General features: G+C 42.3%; 1 protein-coding gene across 2 annotated transcripts in view; it reads left to right on the top strand.

Annotated features, from left to right (window-relative positions):
- The first annotated feature begins 36 nt into the window (after positions 1-36).
- The window catches only part of znf385a (zinc finger protein 385A), a 78,310-nt gene continuing 56,076 nt past the window's right edge, over positions 37-22,270 (top strand). Inside the window, exon 1 of one of the 2 annotated variants that reach the window (XM_054745905.2) lies at positions 37-244. In XM_054745905.2, coding sequence (XP_054601880.2) covers positions 232-244 — 13 coding nt within the window. In that variant the 5' untranslated portion in view covers positions 37-231. Of the gene's footprint in view, positions 245-8,826; positions 8,971-22,270 lie in introns of those variants that run through there. The other variant, XM_015967861.3, reaches the window with a different exon arrangement.

The raw sequence follows: 22,270 nt of genomic DNA, 5'->3' as shown, positions 1-22,270 counted from the left end.
GGGGTGGCAGAAGCAACGTGTTTGTGCTTTTTATCTCCACACTTCTGTTATGGAGCAAAGCCATCATAACTGCTGCTTCTAAATGCTGCTCTCCGAATCTCCAGATTAATTCAGGAATTCTGAAAATCTTCCTTCATCTGAAACCTACTTTCATGTTGGAAATCTTTTATTTTTGTAGGAGCCGGAGGTTTTCCAAAGTCACAGAAAGCAGGAGGGTTAGAGCTGCAGCCAATGTGGAGCACAGGTAAGAGATGAACTCTGTGACTGTCATCTGTGCATGTGTGTGTGTGTGTGTGTGTTTCTGCATGAACACGACTGTCACTGATTTACTTTCTTGCCTCATATGTCCTCCCTGTATGTATGTGAAGCTGACGACCCTCCTGACAGCTCCACCTGTGCTCTGCTGCTCTCATGTCCAGAAAAAAGTGTGCATCTCATTTCATGCACTTGCTTATGAGTTTGTGCATGAAAGAACAAATGTTGGTGTAAAGTTTGCTCACAACGATAAACGCAGCATATGAATCATTACATTTGTTTTGCTTGTTTTATATTCTGGAGAATAGCTGACACTCGTTTTTACTCTTAACTGAGGAATGTGTGGGTTCAATCAAGACAGAAAACTGTGAAATTTGTTTGAAATACAACCAAACACTGAAATTACGTCATTTTAGAGCAGAATAACTAAATATTTGATCACGATTACTCTAAAATCATCCATTATCTAAAGTCATAAAGGAAATGTGAGTCTGGAAAGAAAGACGTGTTGTCCAACAGTGTAAAGTATCAGGGATGTGAGAGAGAATGACAGTCAACATCAACATTCTTCATCCCTGGTAGCCTTGTGGATTCCCAGCCACACCCACCTGAGGGCATTCATCCATTCATCTGGTAGAAACACAAATCTCCCCTTATCTTTATAAGTGAATGACCACTGTAAAATAAAGTGTTTCATTAAAAAGAAAAACAGGTTCACAGCCATCAAATCGTCAGATATAGAATCAAGATTTTAAACCAATGCGTCATTGAACAATTTTTCTCATGGCTGCTTCATCTTTTCGTGGGTGGCCAGTCCCAGCTGTCATATGGCGACAGGTGGGGATACTCACCCTGAACATTTAATGGATCCATCAGAGCCAGCCATGCATGTTCACATCCACAACTTCTGTCAGATTTAATGTTTTATTCTATTAAATGTGATCACTGGATTTATATGAATTCTGTATCATCCATAAGAACTATTGGGACTGGAGATGTTCAGAAACATGATGAAAAGTTACAAAAGAAGACATATATGTGCCAAAACTTGTTTTATTACCATTTTCTTCCAATAGTAATGAGTCTGATGTGAAACAACAGTTCTTCATTCTTTCTGAAGGTCTTTCAAGGTTCATCTTTGGATTTTGGCAGATTATTTAAACTCATTTTTAATCTCTGCAGATTACTTTTGTTTGTTCACTTCAGTGACCTACCCACACCTGATTCCTTCAGGGATACAAAGGCTAATACGTATAAGATCCATAAAACGACTTAGTTTTAAGATTTAGGGAGTATGTTAAGAGATTTTCACAAAGTCACAACTTGATCGAACTTCCTTTGTTCCAACTGACCAAAACAAAATCTAATTTAATTTTCAGATGATTAACATTTAGATGATTCTCTAAGAGCCGTTGGCTGAAAACGTATGAAACAGTTGATGATAAGCAGAGAGATGAAGCAGGTCTTGTTTTAACTCTTTGTTGGACTTTATCTGCTTCTCAAAGACTTGCCTCTCATCTATTTATACACTGTAGATCGTTTTATTTAGACCTGGAGCATCTTAATTACTTCTTGGTGGAGATTTTCAGTCAACTACGTATATTTCCATATTTTTCAAAATGTTTTACCTCTCAGCCAAAAGGTTTCTTTTCAGTTCTGATCATGGGTTGGAGCATTTAGGATGCTACATTTTCTCTGTTTTCCAGCACTAAATACTGGACTGGAAAGAAAATGTGAGAAAAAACAGCCAAAGGAAACAAACAAACAAACAAAAGATCTAACAACTTTGCAAGACCTTCAAAAATCCTGAACAACTACTAACCAAATCCTTATAAGTGAAAGTCTGGATGAGGGACAATTAGGACCTGCAGAAGAGACACAGAAGAGTATATGTACGATTATAAAATTATAGCTTTATCTTTATGACTCAACCAACACATTATTGCATTATTCATTTGTTGAGTTTTATATTAAACATTAGAGCTTTGACTGCATCGAACGAAAATACTATTTTAAGTGCATTTGTTACAGCAAATCTAATACATCCAGAAGGTTCTTATGGGAAGAAGGGCAAAATCACATGCTGGCCTTATTTCCTGCATATGTCCTGATCAATAGTTTAAATTTAGTGAGATAATCATCCCTCTTGCTGTAAACTGATATGCCCGTCAGACTTTCTGGCTGAGGACGGTTCAAGGGGAACACAGAAGAGCTTGTGTTCACGACGGGCTGACTTGCATGCAGCCTGATCAACTGACCTTTGACCTTCATGGGCAGCCTCTAAATTCACCATGACAGTGTCAGAGAACACCCAAAGTCTAAAACGTGAGCTGGATGTAAAGGGAATGTCCAGAAAGAAAGGGAAGAGATTTAACATTTCTGGAGAGTTGCGTAGATGTATGGGAGTAAAATCAGATGTATTCATATCATTTATGACTTATTTTGACTGGAAGTTTAAGTCATCGGGAGGAGATCTCTTTGGTGAGTTGGAGAGATTGTGGATAGGCTATGAGTTCCCATGATGGAGAGAAACAGTTTCAGCAAAGGTGAAATGGGCAAATTTTCCATTTTAGTGTTCAGAAGCATTGATAAATCAGTCTGTTGTGCTATATGTTTGTTTTGCTTCCTATTTATGTGTCAACAGAGCTTTGAGAACATAAAATCCCGCTGCTTTCCATGTTGGGATCACCTTTCACTGTGGAACTTTTCCAATCTGCGTTTTGGGAACAGTGTCAGGAACCTGTGTTGATGTGCTCACGACAGCAGAGGGCAGCAAACTTTCAGCACCACACTTCCCAGTTGCATCCTAGCAGACTTTAGGATTAAAACCAGCCTGTAATCTTTTTAGATTAACCCTCTGGAGGCAGGCATTGCAGATCTGCAACTTTAAAACCTACCTACCTGATTACTCCACATGCGTATTTCATGAGCATTTTTTAACTCTGAAGTACCCCTGAAGGACTTGGTTGTTCATCCTTTTATCAAAACTTATTTTGAGCCTGAGAGGGTTAAACTTGATCACAGCATTATAGGACCAGAGTTAGGTTGACTTTAAAGTCGTTGCATGAAACGGAGGTTTTGTGGTGCTTCAGGTCAAAACATCCCTGGGATGAGTGTGAGTCAGTGAACGAGGAGCTGGGTGACATGTAAAGGGAAACATACCGCATGAGCACACACCTGAAAATGCAACAAAAATGCAACAACCTCTGAGAAAAATCACGATTCACATAAAAAACAAGTTTCTTTGAGAAAATAGAGTGAGCACACAAATGTTTTAGACATACCTAAAAGGGAGATTGAATTTTCTCATCGGCCACACACACACACACACACACACACACACACACACACACACACACACACACACACACACACACACACACACACACACACACTGCACTTGTCTTTGCTCCTTCATTCTCTCCAGAGTCCAGACAAAGGAGATTCTTTGATTAATTGAAAATTGGAAGCCATCTAAGCTCGAGTGGCTCATTGATCAGACGGTAACTGCACCAACGCTTTCTTTACGGTTACATTTCTTGCAAGTATCAAGGAAAATAAAACACCAAAAGGTTTTCAAAGAATATTCTTGATTAGCCATTATCGGTTAAACATTTAGATCAGCGGTAGACCTTTTCAAGATGAAGACTGCTGCTGATCAATAGGTCACTTATTGGGGAAAAAATATTTCCTGCTGAGGGGAATTTCAATTCCATGCTACTGTTTCCATGAAACTCAGGATTTGTTGTGTCCTAGAAGACAAAGGGGGATACAACTTGTAAATTTTTAAAGAGAGCAGGAAGAAGCTCAGTCTCTTTAGTCCCACTCCTTCTCTACAATGACAACTAATAATTTGTTCATTTACTTCATTTGATTTAAAGTGACAGTGTGTATTTTCCCTGGCAATAGGGGGCAGTACATGTCTAAATCATTGCAAGCAAACAGTGTTTTTGTGTTCGAGTAAGACCGTACCAGCGGATGGCCATTAGGGTAAAAAATCCCGGGGAGTGCAACCTTTCATCACTGTCAATGAGCAAAGAGGTAAATGTGCAAAACAGCAATGTTTATGAATGGTGAAAGTTTTGTAACTGCTTGTTGCAAGTCAGTAAATGCATTTTGTCCTCACAGGCTCCCATAGAAGGAAACATGGCATCTTATGGGCCATTCCCATCTGTACCGGGTCGGCCCGGGCCGGGTAGCGTAGGTTGTTTACATATCTGGGTGGCCTGGTATTTTTCCGGGCCAACCAAGGCTCATTATCAGCCCTATTTTTGAGGGGGTCTGCTTCAGGCCGACCAGGGCCAACACACCCACTGCTGACAGCAAATTCACACCTTCCATTAGAGCAAGCCTCTGATTGGTGGGTAGAATCAGCCCACATGGGCTGAAGACAAGGATGTGTGGAATCAACCGGGCCAGGCTGGGGCCGACTGGGGCTACCCGGCTTGGGCCGACCCGGTACAGCTGGGAATGGCCCTATAATATGGCATTGTCCAGAGACTTAGGGTGTTTCTCAATGTCAAGGCGCATGGCCTCGCAAGGCGATGTCTTGCGAGGCCATGCGCCTAGCTTATGGGGACACTGTCTTTTCTTGGTCAAAGAAAACAGTTAAATGGAACAGATTTGCATCACAAGACCACGGCTTCTGCGGCGGTCACATCACTTCACGTGACATTTGAGGTAACGTTATATTAGATAACTTCTTTGTATATAAAATTTTTTTTTCAGATGTCGGCCCGATAGCCACAATTAGTCGACTTACGTTTGAACTTGAAAGTTGCCCCTGAAGTAGCTGCCGGCTTCTGACTGTCATCCTTTTGAAAATACTGCGCTATATTCTGGGAAATTTTTGACCAAGGCAGCTACATGACACCTTCCTTGTATTCTTGCTCAGCTAGCTAAACGGCTAACAAACGGAGAACAGACACCTCAGTATAACATGAACATTGGAACACGCCTTGGCGGTTCCTGATAACTTATCTCCTAAGCAACCGTGGCAGGACCAAGACATCAAGGTGAGGTTCCTTGGCATTGAGGAACACCCTTAGACCCGTTTCATGTATTTTAGACCTGGTTTTTATGGTTATGTTATGAAGCTGCCAATATTTTTCAACAACTGAACACCATTTCATTAATTTTCAACAACATTTCGATGGACATTTCCAGAGATTAGCCACAAAAACTACACATTGGCTCTTTAAGCAGCAAAAGTTTACAAAATCCATATTTGTTAAGTTTTGTTTAAAACAAAATTTTTACTTTACTGGAAAATAACTTCAAAACAAAAAAATTTCTAAATAACTATATGGATATGAATATGAAACAGTTGTTTCATTTTTGACCTAATTTACCAGGTAAAAAAAGACCCAACATTTAGTCAAAACCACCAAACCTAGAAAAGACAAAAAAAAAAAAAGAAAAAAAATAAATAAAAATATTCAACAAAAAAAGAGCAACAGACTCCAAGTTTGTCCTGAAAGCTCGATTTAAGCATTTTATTGTGGTTTATTCTAATAAAATACTACCAAAGAAAAAAAATAACAGCAGTAATAACCTGATTTTAGGATTTAAGATGAAAATTCATGCTTCATTTTTTCTAACTGCAATTTATCTTAGGTTTCTGCAAGTGTAGGAAAAGTATATCCCTGTAAAAGAAAGTTTAATTTTCTTATTTTTTTTCCACAACACATAAACATAATAAGACTGTCTGCAACATTTGAATGGCTCTATACAAACCAGGATTATGGGTAAAATGTTTCTTTCTGCTGTAGGAGTCGCAGATCACTGGTTTACATCAAAATACCATCAAAATGAAAAAGCAGGTACTCTTTTATTTTCCATGTAACATTTATACAGATATTACAGAGTAACTACAGAAACACAAGTAAAAATCTAATAAAACAATGCTTCTGTTCAGAGACAATAGTCCCCGTTCAGCACCTTGACATGTGTCCACACCCCCCTCCATGCGATAACACTTCCTTCACAATGATCACCTGCAGCCATCATAAACAAAGCGACCTTAAAGTCTTGGTACAGCGATTTCTCTCTCTTTCCACTATCACCTCTTTGCTCCCTCACCTGTCCGATAATCCCATCTGTCCTACCCCACGTTGCCTTCATCCTTCCTCTGTCCCCTTAACTTCACTCCTCTCCTCTGCCTTTTCCTCTCCCCGCCTTCCTGACTGGATGACACAGGATATCCACGCTCCGATTTCACCCTCTCATCATGACATCCATTAAAGTGGCGCTGGGCCCCGGGCCCCTGTTGGCCTGACAGCACATTAGCCCTCGGCCCATTGAACGGCAACAACGGCCAGCCCTGAATTATTGATACCAACACTGCTAATGAGGAAATCCTATCTCAGCTGTTTTTGGACACACACACACACACACACACACACACACACACACACACACACACACACACACACACACACACACACACACACACACACACACACACACACACACACACACACACACACACACACACACACACACCTGTATTGATGAGAGCTATTACTCCTCCTCCTTGAGTCCCATTTTCCAAAACTAATATTCTCCGGGCCCGATCCATTTCCTGCAGCCCTGCTGTGTGCTTGTGGCTGATTCAAGGCTTTAATTCTTTTTCTAAACTGTTTGTTCTTCTGTTGAGAAAGATTCCTGCTCCACATTTGCACTATCATCATTGTTTTCTGTTGATGATTCACACTTGTGCAAGTGGGAGGATGGTTGCTCCTTAACACCAGAAGCTTATTGTCCAAGGCTTTTACTCATTCTGTAAGAAAGTGAGTGGGTGTTTGTGGAGTTAAAGCCTGCCAGTGTTTATATACATTGGTTTAAATGTACGCAGTGAAGCTGCCTCACACAGAGAGCTGCTGGAGGTGTCAGCGAGCCTCTTTAGTATTCACTCCAACACCCTTTGACTCACAGACTCAGCCCAAGAGCGTGAGAGGGGAAGTGGGAGGGTTGAGTTAGAAAAGAGAAAGCAGGACATGGAATGGCTCCGTGAACATCAGGCACTGCTTGCTGTAGCCCCCAGGTTATTTCTGTGTGTTCGCAGGGGATTATTTTTTTTGACAGTTTTGTTAAGCCCTTTTCTGAAGCTTCTCGATAGCTGTGTTTTTTTAAACCTCCACTCCTCTGCTACTCCAGAATTCTCCTTCATGAGGGGATGGGAACCAGTGCTGGAGCATGCCAGCAGGCATTCTTTGAGTGGCTTTTCTGGTGTGGAGGAAGTGGACCAGAAGAAGCTGGCTGTGCAGCTCATTTTCAATTAGTGACTTGGTCCACGGTTTAATTTGTCTCCTGTGTCCGACAGCCTGTTTGTCTTTGTCTCCATATTCCATCCTTCTGGTCATCTCTTCTTGTCACTCCACGTCTCTTCAACCCTCTGTCAGTTTGCATTTAGTTTAATCTCTGCCCCTCCCTCCTGTGCATTCTCTGCGTCGCTTTCCATTGCATCTCTCTTTTTCTCTCTTTTTTTAAACTTCTGGCTTAGCAGCCTCCTCTCTTTGTCCTCCACCTGCGGTCTAAATGTTTATCTTTTCGTTGAAAGAACAGATACACTTTGATTGAGAAGGAATGTGAGATGGACAAATCCACATGGATGAAAGGTTAATCCTGTAACAAGTCCACATACACGTGGAGTCGGGGGGAGAGAGAAAAAAAGAGAGAGAGAGAGAGAGAGAGAGAGAGAGAGAGAGAGAGAGAGAGAGAGAGAGAGAGAGAGAGAGAGAGAGAGAGAGAGAGAGAGAGAGAGAGAGAGAGAGAGAGAGAGAGAGAGAGAGAGAGAGAGAGAGAGAGAGAGAGATGTGGTGATCAAGGTCTAAAATGTGAGAAAGAAGAAAAATTGAAGCATTTTCAGTCAAGCTATCTCTCCTTCATGACTTCCGCTCTGCATGATGACAAGTGTCTGCCCTGCTCCCATTGGCTGTGTCTGCCACCAATCAGAGTGGAGGCATGCAAGGTGCCTTTAGTTTATACCCAACCCCAAAAATCAAGAAGCAGAGAGAGAAAGAGGAAGTCAGAGTGGGGGATGCAGATGCTGATTACACAGTGCACTGAAGACCTTCCATGATGCTCCATGTGAAATGACCCAGTTGAAGGGAAACTGCTTGTCAGCTGTTTACTGGAGACGACTGCATTTCCTCCTGGCTGCTGCGGAGTAGAAGATCTTGCCTCTATAGCCTCCATCTGTGATTGGCTGTCACACTTTAGGCTCCCCCTTTTTTTCCTCCTCTTTCTCCCTCCTCTGCTGCCAACCACCTGCATTCTGTCCTCAGGCTTACCTGAGCCACCACTGCAGAATCACAGGACCCCCTCCTCCAAACACACGTACATACACAGAGAGAGAGAGAGACACACACACACACACACACACACACACACACACACACACACACACACACACACACACACACACACACACACACACACACACACACACACACACACACACACACACACACACACACACACACAGTTTCCACCTGGAGAGGGCAGGCTCAAAGGGACGACATGTGCAGCAGCAGCAGCAGCAGTCTCTCCTCACATCAGACACTGCCTCTCTGAGTTGCCTCTTTCTGGGGAGTGAAGAGGAACTCTGAATTTTGGAGCCGTTGTCTCTTGGCAGGAGAGACGGAGGTGGTGAGGAGAACCACTTGTCAACCCAGGGACACCAAAGGCAACACAAACACAGCATGATTCTGGGTGAGTCGTCGCTCTTTGGCGCATGGGGATTTTTGGGAGGTCAGTCATGTCTGTGTCTAACTAATCCCTACTTAAACTTCAGCAGCTCCTGATTATCGACGCGCTCTGCCTGGTTTCCATCCTGCCCTGAGTCCAAACTGAAGGCTTGGAGGCACCTTTCAGTCACAGTTAGGGCTTGTGATTACAACAGTACATCTAGTGGGGCAGGTGTGAGTGATGTCAGTGAAGGTCAAAGTGTTTGGAGTATCATTATTGGTCACATGACCAGACTCCACCATTTCTGCGCTCTTCCAGAGGTTTCATCTGAACGTACTGATGAGTGCATGCAAATTTAAACAAACATCCAACTCTGACCCTCTATATAGAATCTTTAAAGCATCACCCTCCAATATGAGTTGGTAACAAACTGGTTTTTGGGCATTTATGTGTTTATTTCCTTAGACAGCAATGATTCAGTCTTCTGCATGCTGTTTCATGTTATCATACATTGTTGATCTGGTCTGAGTCAGCTTGCTCTTCTTTAGTATGCTGGTCTCATCGTGGCCATGCTTGAGAGGGGGAACTCTGTGCACGCTACCCAGACATGCATACGAGGATCCCAGTGATTTCAGCAGCCTTCAGTGTGCAGCTGTGCAGTGTGTGCATGAAGGTATAAGGGAGAGTCTTGAAATGTGTGTTTGGATGTTTCTGTAAGACGCTACGTGTGAGTTAGTCAGTTGTTTTTGTTCTAAGTGTGTGTGTGTGTGTGTGTGTGTGTGTGTGTGTTGCTATGTGCTCTGAAGGAGAGGCCACTTTGTCTTAACGCATGCCTGGGCTGATTCAGGCGCTGCTCTGCTTCTCTACCCACCCGGCAGGCATGTTTTTCAAGCAGACATTTTTAATGATTATGGGGAGTTTGTGTAAAATGGGCTGTGAGAGTTTGAAGCATGCATGTAAAGTTATTAGCAAGCATAAAAGTTTGCATCTAATAATTTCAGCATTTTATTCATCTCATGGTTAGTGGCTAAAGTGAACATTTAGTTGGCTGGAACGCCGTAGCATTCAGACAAGTACCGTCTTGATCCGTTTGCAGGTGGTAGCAGCTGCCGTAAATAATATTTGGCCTGGATATGTAAACACTAGAACAAACCTTCTGCTTTAATTGTTTTAGCTCAGGGTCGTTATCACCCTGTCAATCTTACCAGTTAAACACAAACATTTTTATTCTGAGTTACACTTTTGTAGAAACTGAATGCATTTAGTTCTAGCTGCATTTTCTGTTCCCCTCATTTCAGCTCACTGGTGCCTTTTTAGAAAAATATCAAGGTACGGTATCTTAAACCAGTGTTTTCTCATAGCGACTACTCAGAGCATTACATTTTCATATAAAAAACAGCTGAACTAAACTTTTTGCTTGTCAAGAACTCAATCAGACATTCATTCTGCTAATCTCTGCAAATTCCAAGCTGATCTATTGTCAAATGTGCCGCAAAACGATTGCATTGTTGCAGCTTTTTAGTGATTCAACACTTTATTTGCTCATCTGGGAAGGCTAATGCCATTGCAGTGACCTTTACAGCTCTGACGCACATTTATCTAAATCTTCAATCAGCTAATTTCCTGATCGAGCTCACAGATATTGGTCTGTCAGGTGGTGATTGTACGGCTGAGGCAAATGGAGCACATCAGTCAAAAAAATACTGATAAGAATGAGACGTACAGGTGGCATATGGTGTGTGAGGCGGTCTGTGTAAATTCTGTTACTCTGCACGGCCATCACAGCGTTTATTCCATCCTTTGTCTTCTCTGACCTTGAGAAAGTATCCTTTGCTCGTGCCATTACAGCTCCCTGCACATGTTTGTTGCTCAGTGGTAACAAGCATTGCAGGCATTCTGGGTCTCTGATAGCTAAGATAGTGATGACAGTCCCGCTGCAGATAATTGTAATAAGGAATGTTTTGTTGCCCTATACAGTGAGCAGCTGTTTGCCTAATATGGGCTCTGCTGCACCAACTCATGGCTCTTCCACCAATGGCTGAGAGGAGGACACCAGCTGTCCTTTAAGCTCTTGGACATCTTCAGGGTGCGTCTGATTTGAAACTCACCTTGGGAAGTGCTATCTTTCTACCTACCCTCCATATGCTGCATGAGAACTGCTCAAAAGACATTTCTGTTAAAACCCATTTTACAAGCTTAATCTCAAAGTATCTTGGAACTCATTCGTGTCAAGATCAGTTCATGTTTGAATAATGTTCATCTGTCTTGTCTATTTGAATCGGAGCTGACCTCCGGAGTTCAGGGCTTTTTTTTTGTCTGTCTCTTTGCCTTTGTGTTTGCACACCCACCCGGATCTCATCTGTCTTCATAACACCTGTCTCTCTCTGGTGACCTGTCTGCTACTTGCTCATTCAGTTCACCTACCCCTCTGACTCCACTTCCTCTAAGAGTCTGCACCTAATTCCAGAGGTCAAATCAAATAAGACACAGGAGAACACATCTACGAGCAAGTCAGCCTTTTTCACCAGAGTTTTCTCCATTACTGCTCTACTCTGTTTGTGTGCGTGCGAGGTGCGTTATAATCATAACTAGTTAATGAACCAGATGCTTGCATGGCATGCTTTTTGTCAGTTTTGGTTTATTAGCTTGAGATGTAACTAGAAAAGGTTTGATGCAGACAGAAAGTAGAACTTCATATCCTCAAGACATGATAATAAAAACTTCAACTGGGCTTTGATAACTTCACAAAACACCAAAATAAAAATTTCAAGAGAAAAAATAATGTGAAAAACATTATAAATCATCAACTTTTGTTTTTAAGATCCTGTATTTTGCTATTTAAATTTCTTCTTGGCCATATTACAGCTCTGTTTCTCTATGCTGCTGTGTTTGAGACCCTTTCTAAGCTCCTTGCTTAACTCAGTCTAACTCGCCTTTCAGCAGTGCAATAAGACTTTAAATGAAAGTACTTATTGTAATGTTTGGTGGTGACGGTGAGGGTGTGTGTAGTCTGAGCTCTAGTTCCTGCGTGTATGCCCACGTTCCTGGTTTATGAGGATCCTTCCTGAGTCAAAAAGCCATTATAACAGGTCGCTTCCCCTCCTCCCTTTCCGCCGTTTGCTCCTCGCTATAGCTCCATTTGTTTATGCTGGAGTGACTATGTGTCAGCGGGCTGTCAATACTGTCTGTAAGAGACTCTAATGAATAGGCCTGTTATTGGACTGGAGGGAAGGCAACCCATTGTGTCTGAGAGAGCATCTGTGCGTGTGTGTGGTCCAGCAGTGTGTGCAGCACTGCAGAGCAGAGGGAGGTGGAGGTTTCTGCTCCTCTGACTCCAGCAGCTCCATCACCCTCTCTGCAGTGTCCTCTGTCAGCAACCAGTCTCTAAAACTAAAGCAGGGTGACGCAGGAGTGCGGCTCCATCACAAGGTCTTTTCTTTGTCACCAAAACAGTGAGTTAAAATGTGATGGAAGCTTTTGGCACAAACTTGTAAAGATTAAAATGTTGTTTGTTCTTTGCACATCGGAGAGGAGACCTGCTGGCACCAGAAGCCCTCGCTGCTGCTGCTGCTCTGTGGAGCACAGGGAAGCACCTGAGTGTGATAACGATGTCACATTAGTGCATTCACAAGTTTCTAACTGAGAATCTCAAGGCTAAGAGGCAACTGGGAGTTCAAGCCTGGAAAATGTTCTGCACGCTTGAACAGAGAGTCAGATCACAGAGCGGAAGAGGAGGCAGATTATTCTTGATGCTGCAGCGCACTGCTGTTTTCAAAATGGCACTGTTGCCTCAAATCATAAAGATGTCACACTTTGATGATGTCTGTGTATCAATAATACAACCATCTGGCAAAAAATGTGAAGTCCTCCATCCTAAACTCCAAGAAGACAGTTTGGTGTCACAAAAAATGGTGGAGCATTATTGAACAGGAGGAGACATTATTGAAAGGAAATCATAAAAACCAGCGAGACATTAGACTAGAGCAACAAAAGATGAAGAGAAAATCAGATTTTATCAGTACTTGTGAGAAATGACCAGCAGGAATTGAAATGAATTTCACAAAAATGTAAAGGTAAACCAGGAATAACCTGGAATAGAGGCTGTAAGGAGGACCAGGTGAAAGCCAGTTATTTTCAGGCAAGATGGCTAGGAATGTGCTGCAAATGATGAGATGACAGTGATTTTCGGTGATGAATCATAAAGCTGCATTTGGCTGGAAGATGATACCAATAAACTGTGGTTGCAGATGCTGGTGCAGATTTAGTAAGTCAAAAAGTTAAACTCTAAATCTTAATCATTATTAGTTAAATAACATTTTATTCATTTTATTGCATCGAGTGACACAAATCTTGTTCAGTATTGGTTACTTAGCTTCAGGTTTTGCCTGAATGAAAGTTTGAAAACTATGCTGTTTTAAAAACAAAACAACAGTTACTACAGAAAATGTTTAGTTTGCACAAACTTTTATAACTGCTTTGTAAAAAAACTGTGCAAAAAGACATAATTTTATAGTCACAACATTAAAAATACAAAAAAACATTATTTTTGAAAAAGCCAACGCATACAAAATGAAATGCTTTGTTCAGCATTTGAGGAAATATAATAGCCAGTGATAACTAAAATGTGATTTCAGTAACAATATCTCCCTGAAGGCGTTTGGGTGTAAAAAGGTTGAGTGAAGCTAACACTACTCAATGATAGATGTTGCATTAATCATCTTTTCCCTTTTCATGGGGGTTCAGGGGAGAAGAGAAGAAACCAGGGACCAGAAAGATAGAAAAAGCAGACAGATAAAACGGAGTGAACAGAAAGAGAACGAGTTCCATCCAGGTCTGGGAACTGAAGGAGAACATTTGTCTGACCGTTTTGACGATAGGGTTTCACACAAAGCCAGCAAGAGAAATCAATTCTTCTTGAATTGCTGCAAGGTCAAGTCATAGGGACACGACTGGGAAGGTGGAAGCTAAATGTGAGGAAGTTTAGCTTGTAAAGCTACGTTAGTATAAAGGAGCGAGAAAAAGGGAGAATAAAACGAGAGAAGAATGAACTAAAAGACTGGCTGTGAGGTTGGAAGGGATATTCTAGTAACAACGAGGCTGCAGGGTGAAACTGATGCTTTATTTCCCTGACAGCATGCCTTAAGCTGCTTTCTTTGCATCATTGGACTCATTCAAAGAGGATATGTGTGCATCATACCTGACACATTGTTCGTAATGTTACCCCTTTGCTATGTCTAAGCTTCAGCCACACAATGTGATCTCACCCATTTCAGCAGCTCTCACTTTACTATGCCACATGCCTAACTGAATAAATGTGGTTTTGTTTCCAAGAAGCCTTAAGCCAACATTTAATCCTTAATGTTGTGTCAAGCGTAAAAAAAAACCTTAGCACCTTTCCTCCTCCAACTAATTCCTACACAGTTTTTTTAAAATGGTTTGCATAACGGCTGATGAGATGCAGATAAGTGGTGATAAAAGGATGGCCTGCCCTCTGTAGCAACGTGCCCACTTCTGTAGCTCACAGCTCTGGGGTCCTCGAGCTGGTTTCTAGTCTTGGACGGGAGCTGGGGAAACCTGGCTTGCTGGTAGTTATAGGATCAGTGTGGCACAGGGTTTAGCAGGCGTCTGGTATGCACACCTGTCCCTGAACAAGTTCTCCCCTGAATTAGTGGCCCTACCCCTCAGTTAGTGAGAGGGGGAGGGAGCAGAAGGAGCTGTGCCAGGACTTGCATCACAACTCCACGCCACTGCCTGGAGGGAGAGCAGGCGAGGAGGAGGAGGAAGGGAGCATTGGGAGGGTGAGGTGCCATAGGTGTGGATTAGAAGGCTGTAAAGGACACAGGGGTAATAAGGTACCTGAGGTCATTCATTTATGTTGACATATATTTTGTTTTTGTTTGACTCAAGTTGGTAAATTATAGCAATACTATGCAAAATTTTCACATTTTTAATCATTTTCTTGAGCCAGTATGTGTTAAAATGACCTTTTACAGGATTAATTAAATATCACTCAGACCCCACAGCGCTCTGTGGCCAGAACACCGCAATTGCATCTTCAGAGTGCCGGTTCAGTCCCTATTGGACTTTGTTAAGTGAAACTGACATCGAAGCACTGGACTCTGCTTCCAGCACATTTCCTGCATGTTTTAAAATGTGAACTCAGCTAATTTAGTGATGAACTGCTCTTGTAGACACTAATGAAGGTTGAGGAGACATTTCAGTTGTTAGATTAAGGTGTTAAAAGGAAGAATGGACAGTGAGGTTTTAGAGGGGTTCTAAAAGCCAAAACTGCTTAACATTAAATTATTTTTTATGTGAATTTGTTTTTGTCGTATATGCTTAACTCTATAAAGCAATGGCATCTTCATGTATTATTCTAATATCTAACTTTTTATTCAAACATCCAAAACATTTTCCTTTGTTTTATCCAGATTAGTTTGTGCATGTTTCAATAATACATATGAACTTAAATGTGTTCTGCCAATCAGCTGACCCACAGGTAAAACCACAAATATCTTACCTGGTTTAGATAACTGTTGGGCAAGCTAACACCTAGCCACAAGTACACGGAGATCACTTTCTACCATTTAAGAAGAAGAAGAAGAAAATATCTTTTCTATAGCGCCTCTTAAGATAAAAATCACGAGGCGCTTCACAAAAACAAAAAAATGTAAAAATAAAAAAGACTTTAAATGGTTAAAAATATATTTAAAATGAGCAAAAAATAGACAATTGTGATTAAAAAATGTAAAGAAAGAGAGAGAGTGAATAGGAAAGAGGGAAATCAGTGGATCCTGAGGAAGGTGGAATAGGTGGGGAGAGCAGAATAAAGAGAGAGTGGTGAAGAAGGTCATACAAAAGCCACTTTGAACAAGTGGGTTTTCAGCTGTTTTTTAAAGGAGACCACTGAGTCCATTGATCTCAGGCTCAGGGGGAGAGAGTTCCAGAGTCTGGGGGCCACAGCAGCAAATGATTTGTCACCTTTGGTCTTTAGCCTGGTGCTGCACAACCAGTAGGCTTTGATCACTGGACCTCAGGAACCTGCTGGGGGTGTAGGGACTAAGAAGATCACCAATGTAAGATTGTGCTTGTCCATGTAAGGCCCTATAGACCAGAACCAGGATCTTGAAATGAACCCTGAACTTGACTGTCAGCCTATGAAGCTGCAGGAGAAGCGGGGTGATGTGGGTGTGTTTGGAGGACTTGGTCAGAAGCTGATCACAGGCATTCTGAACCACCTACAGATGGTTCAGGGAGGTTTTGCTCAGATAAGTGAAAAGAGAGTTGCAATAGTCTAAGCGTGAGGAGATGAAGGTGTGAATAACAGTCTCAAGTTCAGAGCGGGACAGAATGGGACTCAGCTTAGCAATGTTCCTGAGATAGAAGAAGGAAGAGCGAACAAGAGAACTGACATGAGAATCCAGGGTGAGAGCTGGGTCAAAGGTCACGCCAAGATTCCTGACAGAAGGTTTGGTGTGAGAAGCAAGCTAACCAAGAGAGTCTCTGACTTTGGGAACCAGCTTGTCTGGGGCACATATGAGGATCTCAGTCTTATCTTCATTCAGCTGTAGAAAGCTCCCAGCCATCCAGTTTTAATGGAGTCTAAGCAGGTGTGTAACAGCTGCAGCTTAGACGTCTCATGGGGCTTAAAGGAGATGTACAGTTGTATGTCATCTGCATAAAGATGGTGGGAAATTCCTTTGAAGGAGCTCAGGTTGTGCTGAAGAGGAAGCATATAGAGGAGGAAGAGCAGAGGCGCCAGCACAGAACCTTGTGGGACACCATGGGCAAGAGAGGTGGTGGAGGACCTAAACTTGGAGACGGCCACAGAAAAGGAACACTCAGAAAGATAAGAGGAGAACCACTCCAGAGCAGTTCCTGATAGGCCTACCCAGTCTCTCAGCCTCTCCAGTAGCAGGTGATGGTCAACAGTGTCAAAGGCTGCAGTCAGGTCCAGCAGGACCAGAACAGAACAGTCCCCTGCATCACTGTGAGTCAGAAGGTCATTAGAGACCCTAAGAAGAGCTGTTTCAGTAGAATGAGCTCTACGAAAACCTGACTGGAAGCAATCATAGATGTTATGTTCATCAAGAGCAGCTGTGAGTTGTTTAGCCACAACCTTTTCCAAGATCTTGGAGATGAACGGAAGTTTAGAGATGGGTCTGAAGCTGCTATGGAGAGAGGGGTCGACAATCGGTTTTTTAAGAAGCGGGTCGATTACAGCGTTCTTAAAGTAAGCAGGGACCTGACCAGAGACCAGAGAAGCATTAATTATAGAGAGCACGCTGGGACCGATGGACTGAAAAGCACTTTTAAACAAAGATGAGGGTAAGATGTGGAGGGGGCATGCAGAGGTCTTCATAGAGTCAACTAGTTTGGTTAACTCAGGCAAAGAAACAGGAGCAAAGCTATCTAGGATGATGGGCCTGGTTGGAGTTGGGAGAGGCAGCGATAAGGCTGAAGGAGAGATGCTAGATCTGACCTTATTGATTTTGTCCACAAAGAGAGACAGAGTGGATAGAGGCTGTAGGAGAGGCAGGAGAGACAATGCTGCTGATGGTGTTAAACAGCACCTTGGAGTTCCCTTTGCTCTGGGACACCAGGTTGGAGAAATAGGAAACCCTCGCGTCTTGACTGCAGAGTTAAAGGATGTCAGAAGATCCTTTAGGTGCAGCAGATGGATGTGGAAATGGGTTTTCTTCCACAAGCACTCAATTTTTCTGCATTGGCGCATCAGGCTGTGAAGGCTGTGATTAAACCAGGGAGTAAGGTTCACTGCAGGAACTGATCTGGTTTTGACAGGACAGATATTGTCCATAATGGAGAGGCAGTGCTCGTTAAACTGAGAAGTTAAGGAATCTGGGTCGTTGTCAGAAGAACAGGGTGGATCAAAAGCAGCAACAAAATTGCTAGCTGTGCTCTCATTAAGAAAATGAGAACTAACCATACGGCGAGAAGGAGGTGGGGATGCAGAAACTGACAAGTTAAAGAAAATACAATGGTGGTCAGAAATATAAACGTCCTCAGGACAAACACTGTCAGCATTTAGGCCCAGGGTAAAAACAAGGTCTAGAGTGTGCCCCCTGGTGTGTGTGGGGCCAGAAACATGCTGGGTAAAGCTGAAGGAGTCCATAAGGCTGGAGAAATTCATGGCAAAGTGATCAGAGGGATCACCAACGTGGATGTCAAAGTCACCCACAATCACCAGTCTGGACAGCTTCACAGTGGAGGATAGAAAGTCACTAAACTCCTGAAGGAAGAACTATTTGGACCAGGTGGACGATAAAACACAGCACAGTAGAACGGGTCCTTACGCCCGACTTTAATCAGCTGCAGTTCAAAGGAAGCAAAGTGACCAGCGGTTGTAGAGCTACATGGAAGATGGTCTCTGAAAACAACAACTAGGCCTCCACCACGACCAGAACCCCGGGGCTGGCTAAGAAAAGAATAACCCCTCGGGCAGAGTTCAATCAGACCAGAACAATCAGATGTTTGCTGCCAAACTTCAGTCAGAAACGGAAAATTCAGGTTTTTAGAGAGAGATCGCTGAGCAGGAAGGACTTATTGTTAACAGAGCGGGTATTTAATAGAGCCATGCTGAGTGAGATGGCGTAATCAGAAACTACAGAAACAGCTGGAGTTAGTGGACGTAAATTAGCAGGGTCTATAAAAACCACTTATGGAGGGAACAGGAGGAGAAGCCACTGAAGAATGAGGATAAACAGACCTTAAAAAACTTGGACGAAGAAACCGCACCGCAATGCGGTCTGGCGGGAATGCGGAAGTGGAGCTCAAGCCGCGAAACAAAGGACAAGAAGCTAGAAGATTACGCCGATGTTTACTAGATAAACCACGCTTTAAGAGAAGTCTTTTTCTCACCTGGATTCCTGCTCGTTTACCTCTTTTCCTCCGATGTTTTCCCGGGACCGGAAAAACATCGCTGGAGGCGCCCTGGTTGGAATCACTGTTTGGGTCCGGGCCAGTGCGCCACTCAGATAAACAAACAGGGAGGTACGTCCTCGGTGCACCTTGGGCGATCGTGAACGAACAGAAGGACAAAAGAGTCTGGTGATCATAGGAGATGGTAGCAGGGACACTACTGAAGAGGATCACAGACAGGAGCAAGGTGGAAAAGAGGAGGTTAGTGGAGAAAAGCTTGAAAAAGTGGCCAGTGACCGCGGCTGAGCCAAGCACAGGCGCCATCTTGTTACCGACCGGAAGTAGAGTGAATTTAAACCAATTCTAAATAACACAAATCCAAGCAGTTTATGTAACATATAAGTTATGCAGTTTGTTGTGATTCAAGGAGAAATATGATTATATTTTTGCATGATGTATCCCGGGCTGTGTGCTCTTGCAAAATCAAAACAATTCATGATTTAATATAAATAACCTTGATGCTGTCAACGATGTAAAGGTTTATAAAACAGCTTCTGCACCAACTGCTATGAAATGTCAAAAATTGCAGCTGATTTGTGAAGGGTAATTAAGCCATTAGTCTGGCCAGAACTGATCTGTTAAAAGAGCTACCAACAATTCTTCATTTTTTAATTAAACATCTCAACAGAAGATGTAACATGTTGCTTTAAAAAGTCCCAGCTAATAGAAATATATTTTCTGACCCCCTTTAACATTGTGTCTCTTTCTGGTTGAACAAAACTACCTTAGAGTAAGTTTAAATGGGGCTCGCAGCTTTTTCTCAAACAACATTTGTAAATGTGGTTCAGCGGAGCACAGATGAAATTTAACAAACAGGAGTCAGAGGAGATGCTGGGAAAAAAAATATTTCCATAGAATTAGCATAGTCAGAACAGATCAGTTAGCCCACCGAGTCAGGCGGAACAGCACTGACTTAAAAGATTTCACAACGAATCGCTCACATTAGAATAATCCTGGTTAATGTTTGGTTTGTTTAGTGTTTTGTTTATTTGTAGCATCAGGAGCTTTACAGGATGTCAGGGAACCTTTGCCAGCCCATAGAACCATCCCAAATGTTCTCATTTAGCCTGTGATGGCGTGTGTACATGTGGGAGATTGTATTTACTGGTGTGTGTGTGTGTGTGTGTGTGTGTGTGTGTGTGTGTGTGTGTGTGTGTGTGTGTGTGTGTGTGTGTGTGTGTGTGTGTGTGTGTGTGCGTGTGTGTGTGTGTTCGCATGTGTGTGTGTGTGCTGGGCCAATAATCACCAACCAGCCACAACCACAAATCTTCGTTAGAGGATTAGCCTGCTGGGAGACAGCTTGTGTTCTTTTGCTTTTATTGGTGTCCGCAGCGCTTGGCCTCCGGTCCTCCCCCTCTTATTCCTCTCCTCTACCTAAAGGTGGCAACATGACCACAGCTCACCTGAGTATCACACACACACACACACACACACACACACACACACACACACACACACACACACACACACACACACACACACACACACACACACACACACACAGAGAGAGAGAGAGAGAGAGAGAGAGAGAGAGAGAGAGAGAGAGAGAGAAGACGTTGCGTTGTAACGGACCAACTCAGTCAGATGGAACAAGTAAACATGTCATCACAGATCAAGTCATTTAGACTGACCTGTGATTTTTGAGGATGCTTTTGAAGTTATATCTGATATAATTGGTGAACATTTTGTAATGAACTAGAGAACAAATGAAGCAGTCATTATTTAATTTTATGACTTTTTAAAATCAGCTCATTTACTGGTCCCTTTTCTAAGAATTTTAAAGGTGTGGGAAACTCATTTAATCAATACATTTGTAGTGGTGTGTGGATGAATGCTTTGTAAGACGTACTGAGGGCGATAAAAACCCACATGTGCTTGGAGCAGGAACAAGTCTGCTGCAGAAGAGAGTGGCAGAACACGGAAAACAGCAACGCAACTCTACCACTGACTTGCAACATGGATGTTTTATCTCCACAAATAACACACGCCTGGAGGTGTTTTTCTGTGTAGTTGCATAGCTTCTACTAGTCGGGACGTTGTCTGGATTACCAGACGTTAAAACAACAACCTTCGCTTTCGTGAGCCCACGAATGTTAAGTGACAGTTAGAGTTAAGAATGTTACTTAAAAAAAGTAATTACTTATAGTTACTAATTACTTTATCAAAAAAGTTACTCAGTTACTTACTGAATTACAAGGTTATAAAAGTAACTAATTACCAAGAAAAATAACTATTATGTTATAAATGAATGCAAGAAAAATTGGTTCCCTTCTTAACTCATTCACTGCCCTAACCCTAACAAAAGCCCTTCGCTGATAGCATTTTTCAGTGTTTTTACTGTTTTTTTAAGAGTCACAGAACGTTACGCTCTATGATGATGTCAACACCAAAACTAACAAAACAAAGAGGAGACTCACCTCTTGCGTCAGGAAGAATCCGTGCGTTTCGAGTGTTTTCCGTTCTTTCATAATCAGTTGTCGAACTGTGATCGGCAGAAGCTTTTCTGATTCGTGCCTCACTTTTTTACAGCAGTGGCCCAAAACGATCTCCTAACACATGGATTTTCTGCTTCCTGGTCACATGACGTGTGATGTACGCAGATGAAGATCGGCTTTAGAGCTGATATGCTTATTCTCACGGTCCGGGGGCTCTTTCAGACGCCCACACAGTAAAAAAAATGCAAATGACGACTTTAGTCGTCATTGGCAGTGAATGAGTTAATTAAACATACTTAATTTACCAAAAATTAATTCAGTACTAAAATATAAATGACTACAGACTTGAACACAACTAAATGCATGTCCAATAAATGGGCATTTAACAGGAGGAACTACAAACAGGAAACATTACACTAATCTAAACTATTCAATTGTCACTGAGTGATATGAAACAAGACCTCAATCAACAAAAATTGATTATTGCAAATATAAAACACACGTAAAGGGTTCCCGAGCCTTTAAATGGCCTCTCAGTGTAATTAAGTCACCGATATAAATGTAATTTTGCACAGAATTCAAATGCTTCCAGTTTCACACAATTATGTTTTCTGTAGTATGTCTAATATTGGTAATCTAGTAATGGAAAAAAAATTAATACAAATCCTCAAAATGACTCTAGAACAGGCACAAATCTGATGGAGGCTTAACTTTACTAACTTGGGCCAGACCCAAACACAGAAGAGCTGAAGCTGGGTGGTAAAGACACACAGTTAGTTCTAGGAACACCTGAGTGCCCATGACGACTGAGACGGATACAATCAATGTTACAGCGGCACTAAAGCAATGATTAGGAACAGATTCCAGTTGGATGATCTAGGAAGATAAAACATCATGACGAGGAATTAATGAACTGACCTCTGAGTGGTGAACTGGTGAGCTGACCTTAG

Source organism: Nothobranchius furzeri, chromosome 15 (assembly GCF_043380555.1).
Source record: "Nothobranchius furzeri strain GRZ-AD chromosome 15, NfurGRZ-RIMD1, whole genome shotgun sequence".
NCBI classification, from domain to species: Eukaryota; Metazoa; Chordata; class Actinopteri; order Cyprinodontiformes; family Nothobranchiidae; genus Nothobranchius; species Nothobranchius furzeri.
The sequence above is the reverse complement of the archived record's forward strand: the minus strand, read 5'-3'. Positions and strand labels throughout refer to the sequence as shown.